The 8,749-nt window shown below is 39.8% G+C and overlaps 1 protein-coding gene across 1 annotated transcript; it reads left to right on the top strand.

Moving 5' to 3' along the window:
• Positions 1-378: 378 nt before the first annotated feature.
• LOC125291013 (cytochrome c oxidase assembly factor 4 homolog, mitochondrial) lies at positions 379-1,041 on the top strand. The gene is made up of 2 exons (XM_048237522.1): positions 379-454; positions 573-1,041. The coding sequence occupies exon 2, from the start codon at positions 582-584 to the stop codon at positions 825-827; it is 246 nt and encodes an 81-aa protein (XP_048093479.1). The 5' UTR covers positions 379-454; positions 573-581; the 3' UTR covers positions 828-1,041.
• The last annotated feature ends 7,708 nt before the right edge of the window (positions 1,042-8,749 follow it).

The raw sequence follows: 8,749 nt of genomic DNA, 5'->3' as shown, positions 1-8,749 counted from the left end.
AGTGGCCGTCCACAATGTTATAAACTTAAACCTAGTTTGCCGTTCATTTGCATTATTAATATAACATTGTATTTTGTCATTTTTGGCGAAGACATGCATTCCGTTAGGGATATTGAACATATTTAACATTCTCTAACCATCGTGGTTTCGAATTGGTGCAGTTTTCAGCACAAAAACTCATTTTATTCTTTTGCCCTTTTGCATTGCTCTATGCTGTTCTATGGTGCTTTCTGCCTCTTGGTTGCGCCCGCATGTTTTCCTGACGTTGCATAGAAATCCATGTATTACCACAATGGTCAAACGTGCAGACCTAAAAGCATTGGAAGTGAACAGCAGAGGGCCCCATACGCAATGTTTACTTTCCCCGTCGGACATGATATTCCGTTGCACGGTCCCTCACTCAAACATCCCCGAAGTACTAAGTCAGGATTCTTATGGTTATCTAAACGTGTCGGTAAGCGCCATTATGAAATAACAATAGCAAAAGCTCTCAAAACCATGAATGTGCGCTGCTGTTTTTTTGGCATGATATGAGATGTTTAACGTGTGCTTAATTGTGTCTTTGAATCCAGTTGAATAGAATGTCATCCCCATCGCCACATGATCGTAGTCGGAGTGAGGACGAAGATGATCCTGTGGACAAAATGATATCAAAAACGGGCTGTGCCGAGCTTCACTACAGTGTTCAGGAATGCATGGCCGAGCACCAGGACTGGCGCAAGTGTCAATCTGAAGTGCAGAACTTTAAAGAATGCATGACGGCATTCCAGAAAGCACGGATAGAACTGCTGCGGAAAAGTCAAAACCCAAGTGATGCGACTACATAGACGTGGGACGTGGGGCGTGTTACAAACTGACCTCAAACATTTACGTTACCAGCCCAGCACTCGGCCACCATGATCGGAGATTTTTAAAGATCACGAATAAGTACGTACTGTAGGCTTACTGTTTTCTTCCCACTGTCTACTCCAAGGCAATCGCCACAGCCCCCGTCTGTTGTAGCCCACATAATTCACAATAAATGGTATGGAGAGGAGACAATAAAGCTATGTTGAATATTTATGTCGCTTACAATGACAGCAACACGACCATGGTTGTTAGAATCATACACAATTGTAGGCCTACAATAAGATTAAATAAAGCTGTAAATATGATACTTCAGTTTGCAGTTTGGAAACGTAACACTTAATTTCTGGTGATTATATTATTTCAGTCGAAGTGATTAAAACTGTAGGCCTACATGTTGTAGAAATTTGAATTCCGAGACATGGAGTTTAGGCCTACAGTTAATTTAAGTATTAAGAATTTAAGAATTCCATGGGTTTTCCCAAATTTTCCAAGAATTCACAGAATTTCAAGACGTTTTCAGGCCTGCAAAATATGACTTTTTCAGGATTTCCACGACTAGACAACACACCACAACAGACTGAACTTAAAGTCTGCTTAGGCTATGAATCATGCTGCCCCTGTGCTGAGAGTGAAAAAAACGTAGGCCTATGCTCCCTCCACAACTAAGCTTATCATCTTTACTAAGGGACACTTGGTAACAATGAATAAAAAGTGCCATAAGAGACTTGTTGGTCAATTAGCTTAACTGAAAACAAATTAGAAACATCCCAAGCATTAAGTACATTTATTCTGAGGGAAAAAAATATATTAAGATTGTTTTCTCCAGAAAATCACACGTGCCTCAATTATAGGCACCCCCCTATCTATCTATCTACCTATCTATCCATCATTCCATCACACTGTACTGTAGATTAAAGTGTCTATCTATCTATCTATCTATCTATCTATCTATCTACCCATCTATCCATCATTCCTCAACATGGGAAAGGCAAGCGAACACACCATTCAACTAGATGTACCGCATAGCGGTACAAAATATGACCGCCGCTCAGTCCTGTACATCCGTTCCGCGAAAATAAATCACACTTCAATTTGTCTCCATATTTTACTCCATCCCCCACTCTTGAAACTTTTGTGTATGCTTGTTTGGCATGCCTGAGTGTGTGTAAAAGCGGCTGCACAGAAAGTACCCTACTGGTGCTGAAAAGGTGAATAGATTGTAGAATAGCCAAAGAAGATGTAGAATTGTTATAAAACCTTTAAAATCTCTAAACAATCACAAGTAGGGCAGTTCATCACAGTTCATCCATTGCAACTGGATTGATGAAAGGTCACTTACACCTGTAAGCTACATTGTATTTGGGAAAAGCAAAAGGTATCAGCATAATGTTATTTATTTATTTATTTTTATGTATTTATAAACAAAAACATCTCTCTGTCAGTTCCATGCCGTTTTCAACAGCTATCAAAAACAAAGGTCATTTTTTTGGATGGATGGATTTTTGTGAATGTTTCTTCTTCTACATAAGATTTTAGTCATCTTTAGTTCATGTAATACTTTATTGTCAATGCACAAATTAAGTAACAGTAGTCTGAAACGTTATTGTTAATGCACAAATTAAGTAACAGTAGCCTAGTCTGAAACGAAATGCTGTTTTACATCTAACCAGTGGTGCAAATAACTGACATGTCCAAATGGGCCTTGATGAAATGCGCCGCTAGACTGTTCATACATTTTAACGGGCCAAAGTTGAAAAGCTTTTGTCCGTTATTGTTAGTTCAAATATAGGCTGATTCATGTTCCCTTGCATTGTTTAACTGAGGTCCATGGCTAGTCTGGCTTTCATCAGACCAAGCTCAATCTTTTAAGAAATCAAAAAATAAATAGCGGGCAGATCAGGCTGGGTTCACCCAGCCTAGTCCATAGGCACCCGATATTGTTTAATTTTTTGATTGAGATATACACGCTCTGGCTATTCTAAATGCAAAAATGCATCAGGGAGTTATGACAAAACGGTAACTAACAAACTAGATCCTAATAGAAAGTTGTTAGCTTCCCTAAGCTACAGGTAGGATTATAAGGTAGGCCTATTGACAACATAAATTGTCAATAGGCTATGCTGGCGACACAAATAAAATCTCCTTTGGAAACCAATGGCTTACGCCTTACAGTATCAAGCCGGACTTAAACTGTCATATCGCGGGCGAAAAGTTGTAATAACATTCACGCAGCTCCATGAGTCAAGGAAAGCGAATGAAGTAGCCACTTCTAAATGGGACCCACTACACAGTAGCTTAAGGTGTTTTGCTAAAGCAGCCATAATGAAATGAAGGTGTCATTGTTTGGATACTTCACACACACGTGCTTTTTAATTTCACAGACTACAACTACCAAGCTGTAATCAAAGCACATCGATTCCCCTCTCACACCCTGCACGCACTTAAAACAAAATAAACAGGCTGCCTCAGTCTCACACATGTATAGGCAAAACTGTATCAGACCGTGTAACGTTGGTAAATCTTCCATTGCACAGAATGATTTTGTAGCACGTGCAATAAATGACAGTCGAAAGATACAAACAGTGCTGCTATCAATTTGCTTGGTATAACCGCATTTATAGTTTTCTACAAATGCAATCAATCAAATGCCTCCATCACTCAACCAACGCTAACGGTAACATTACCTAGGTCCTTATTGATATTACAAGATTAACGTACCTGCAGTAAAAACCAAGCATGTCCGAGAAACATCCTTAGATTTATTTCGGCTTCAAGAAGAAATGGGAATTACACTTCATGTGAACATCGTCCTATCCTTATTAGATGTTCGCTGCGGTAAATTACAGTCCTTGTATGAAGGGTCCATTGTTTTTCCAACCCACTTTTAACTTCCAACAAAATTACGTCTCACTGCAACGATCGCCATCTAGTGGACAAAACGACTACTTCTCGCCAATACTGAAAATGCAGCCATGATGATGATGATGAATATTTATTTTGGCTTTCTTTTTAATCCTACTGATTTTCATTTTTTTACGGGGGCAAATCACAAATGAGGGATTATGAGCCAGGTTGATGTGGGCCCTTGAGACCAACATACCATAAAAGATTCACAGAGAACTGTGTCTGCCCTACCCTCCTTTCTGGGGTCCAGTCCAGCGGGGGGCTGCAGATGAAAACGAAAAATGGCGGTTCCATGCTATCCATGTGGGGTACATGCTCACCAAGTTTTGTGTACCCCGGTCTTTCAGTGTCGGGAATCCTTGTTGGTGTATCGTCACTAAATGTACACATAAATTATTTTATTGTAAGGCCCCCATGAACGAAAGTACACAAAACTTGGCATGCATTCAGAGGGTGTCATAATGATCCTACTCTTTTAATTTCGTGCAGTTTTGACCTTGTCAGCCAGAGATATTGAGATGAAAACACCTCATTTTTTGCTTTTTAATTTTTAACTAGGTGGCGCTATACATGAAATAAGTGGTAATGGGATGGGTTGACATGCCCCTTAAGACCAACATACAAAAAAAGGTGGACCTCCTAGGCCCTACGGTTCTCGAGATATTCACAGAAAACTGTCTCCGGCCACCTACAGGCCAGTTGGTGTATAGTAACATAAATTAATTTATTGTGTGGCCCCCATGAGCGGAATTCCACAAAACTTGGCGTGCATACATAGGGTGTCATAATGATCCTACACTTCCAATTTTGTGCAGTTTTGACTATGTTAGGTCACAGATACCTTCAATTACACCACCTCATTTTTTACTTTTTGTGTTTAACTAGGTGGGCTATACATGAAATGAGTGGTTATGGAATGGGTTGACATGGCCCCTTGAGATCAACATACAAAAAAAAATGGTCCTCCTAAACCCTACGGTTTTGAGATATTCACAGAAAACTGTGTCTGCCCTACCCTCCTTTCGGGAGGTCCAATTCAGCGGAGGGGCTACAGATCAAAACGAAAAACGATGGTTCCATGCTATCCATGTGGGGTTACATGTCCACCAAGTTTCGTGTACCCCGGTCTTTCAGTGTCCGGGAATCATTGACGGAAATTTGGGCATAAAAAGAAAAAAAAAAAAAAAAAAAAAAAAATCTGACTAAACCTATATGACCGCCGCTTCGCTGTGCGGCGGTCATAAATAAGGGGAGTGTTGACTGAAGTCAGGCAATGGCTATGATAAAATAGATACTTGCCTGAAAATGCCCATATCTACAGTTAAAACAATAATTAAGAACTCCAAATCAACTGGAACTGTGACAAAATAATGGAAAGTAACCCATGTTTATTTTGTCCCCATGCACAATAAGGATGGATGGTATGACAGGCAACAGTTATAAGGATTACTGTTGGAAAGTTACAGGAACAAATAGCACCTTAGAGTCAACAAGTCTCTAAATAAGTCAGTAAGTAAATAAATGATTGAATGCATGAATGAGACACAACCTACATGCTTTTTCCTGGCATGTCTTCTAAATGTTTTAGAATACATGCAAGGAAAAATGGCTTTCCTGTCATTTAACTACAGATGTAAATGGCTGAATCTGCTAAATGCTACAGGGCCTGGTGTCATGTTTAATGGTCAGATGAAATGAAACGTGAAGTATTTGGCAGCAAGCATTTCTCAGGGTGCATTTGGCATCCACACAAAGACAAATGGCTATACTGAAAAGAAACTCATACCAACTTCCTAATGTGTGTTGTTTTGCCTCTGCCCTGCCAAGACACTGAAAAAGGGATCATAATTGGATCATTGAGTAAGTAAGTTTCCTCCTCTCTTCTTCCATCACATCAAGGATTCAAGCCGTGCGCCACACACCAGGATGTGGTGTGGGCCTCTGTTCCTCAATTCTCATTGTGGCCTGCATGGTTGTATTCAGGGTAGTAAGGTCCATTGTCTTGAAAAATCTGTGGAGGATATTCCTCCTGTGTTCTTCCATCATGTCACTCTTCAAATGTTTCAGCCATGTGCAATGCATCGGGCTGTAGTGTGGGTTTTCCATCCCTGCAAACTCTAGTCTGGTATTTGTGCCAGTCTGGTTTCAAATATGTGACAGACTTCTCTCCGTTTCCATCACCATGTAGTGGGGATAGGTTCCTATTGCCTCCCTTGGTCAACTGGTCTCCTGTCCCATAACTTTTTCTATGCATTTTGTGCATAACCAAAGTGAAGTTTTTTTTTTTTTGGAAAATTCTTTCAATGTTTGCGTTTAGACATTAAAACTGAATTTTGGGCTTATAACATGATGTTCTTTTTTTTGTTTGGATTTATTTAAATTGTTTTCATTTTGTGTCTTGGATAACATAGCTGTTCTTGACAGTAGTTCCATGGTCCTAAACTATGGAATGAGCTGCCACTACATAAAACTGGCTCCTTCTTTGCTTGTTTTTAAATCACTAAACTCACTCCCTGGCTTTTAACTCAGTTAATTTGAATTACTTTTATTATATTACATAACTTACTGCTTTCATTTTTTTACTGCTCCTGTTTTTTTTACTGCTTGTTTTTACATAACTTACTGTTATGTTTGTACTGCTACCCCTGCTTTTGTGTGTTCTGACTGTTATTTGTACTAACTTCTCTGTTATTGCTTTGACGCCTGATCATTCCTTACTTGTCTATTCAAGTTTCTCAATTTTCTTATTGTATAGCACTTTGGTCAACTGGCTAAGCGCAAATAGGTTATGACCCTGAATATTTGAAGTAGGATATGGATTCACTTAAATTGTGGACAAAATAGGACAGAAACCTCAGCGTGTGGTGTGTAGTGAATTGCTGGCACATGAGAGCATGAAACCATTGAAACTAAAATGCTAGGCCTACATGATAACAAAACACCACTGTCAAAGACAAACTTGTCGAGTAGACTTTGAAAGGTGACATCAGGAGTTGAAGACTTCACAAATGTAATGCCAAACATCAACATGTTCCAAACAAGTAGGCCTATAGGCACTTTGCGTGTCTTATCATGTAGCTCACCGTATCCGTTGGCTTGAATGCTAAAAAATATATGGATCACGACTCAATTAACATGGCAAATTGTGGGTCCCAAAGCCAGACCAGTTGAGAATCACTGTTCTAAAGAATGTTTTATTCAAGTTCTGTGTGTGTGTTGCAAACTATGTGTTTCTCAGCAAAACCCACAACGAAACGGTAATGAATAAATGTAAAGAGATGTGGAGTTTATTTTGGCAAGTAGCCGTATAATAATCAGCAGCCAATAATGTATGGAACGCTGGTCATTATCGGGAAAATAAGGGTCTGGTTCGCCTTGTCGGGACTTATTTTTCCGATAATGACCGGTGTTCCATACATAATCCCTTACGTAAGTGGTAAATCTCCTAATAGAAGAGGTGTATGGCTTCATTCTCCTAACAATACCATACGGCTCTTGTTGTAGGAGATTTACCACTTACTCTAAGTTAACTTACCCTGGTTTGTGTACGTACTTAGAATACCCCCCAGATCATCCACTATAAATAACCAAAAAAATATTTTTCATCACTCAACTTTACTAAGGGTGCCAATAATTGTGGAAGGTGCTGTAGTTATCTATATTTCTATTTAACCTCTTTGTTACACATTTTATCTGTAAAGGACATTTCTTGAGGTAAGACCCACAGCCAAACAGTCAGGGCATAATTTTGCGATGTAGGCTATAGTGGAGTACTGTAGTGCCTGCTTTGCCTTTCATCTACTCAAAGAAAGAGCAAACATCACACTGCCATGGGTAGAACTCATACAATAACCACTGCTGGGATAGCTGCTGATTTAGCAAACCTACATTTCTGCTAAGGTATTGACCAGGATTAAAAGGTGCTCGGACTTGAAAGATGGAGAAGTGAATGGTTCAGCCTTTCACAAATCACTCTGATATACAACAACAACTAAGATTTATATTGCGCTTTATCAAGGGAACCTCACTAACCACCCCCAATACGTAACACCCACCTGGGTGATGCACGGTAGCCATTTTGTGCCAGAACGCTCACCACACACCAGCTTGAGGCCACACTCCAGCTTGAGGACACCAGCATGAGGAGTTCCGTAGTTATAAGAGTAAAGGGCCTAGTCAGGGATGGATTACTGCACGGGCCTACCGGGCCCAGGCCCAGGGGCCCAAGGGGTCAGGGGGCCCTGAAGCCCAAGCCTTTGCATGGAATCATTGCCTCAATATCAACAAATCATGATGTAGGCTATGAATCTGATTGAATTTAGTATTAGCCATCCCCAAAATGCACCAGAATACAGGAAATCACATCAAACAAATTAAAAATGTTCCCCCTAAACCCCACCTCCCCCAGATATATGACAATTAGTGGGGGGCCCTTAATACATCTGGGCCCAGGGGCCCGAAAGTTCATAATCCGCCCATGGGCCTAGTCATTTTAGTTCTGTATCGCAATTACGGATCACAAGACAATACATTGAGTATGTTTGTATATATTCTGAATAAAAGTATTTTCAGTCATATTTTACAGTAATATTTCCTTGTTGAACACAAATTATATATCCTATAGGACATGGGTACTACACAGGTCAGTCCTTAGTTTTGTGTCAGCATATAGTCAAAGTTTCACGTTGGCACAATCATGAGCGAAACCTTTGTCTAGTTTTATAAAATGATGCTGATGGCGTCATATTCAAATGCTTCTGAAAGGAAGGGAGTTTCCATTAAATGCAGTGTGAGCATCAATTCTGTTAATTCTTTAGTTATGTTTTATTCTCCATAAACACTGACATAAACACTTGTAGCCTATTACTAGGCTACAAGTATTAAACTACCAATACAAAATCCAGGGAAATATTCCTGCAAGGATATGCAGTTAAAGCAAGCCCAGCCCTTCCTATTTTGTAACTTGTCAATAAAGTCCCAGTTTTTACATTATACT

Source organism: Alosa alosa, chromosome 2 (assembly GCF_017589495.1).
Source record: "Alosa alosa isolate M-15738 ecotype Scorff River chromosome 2, AALO_Geno_1.1, whole genome shotgun sequence".
NCBI classification, from domain to species: domain Eukaryota; kingdom Metazoa; phylum Chordata; class Actinopteri; order Clupeiformes; family Clupeidae; genus Alosa; species Alosa alosa.
The sequence above is the reverse complement of the archived record's forward strand: the minus strand, read 5'-3'. Positions and strand labels throughout refer to the sequence as shown.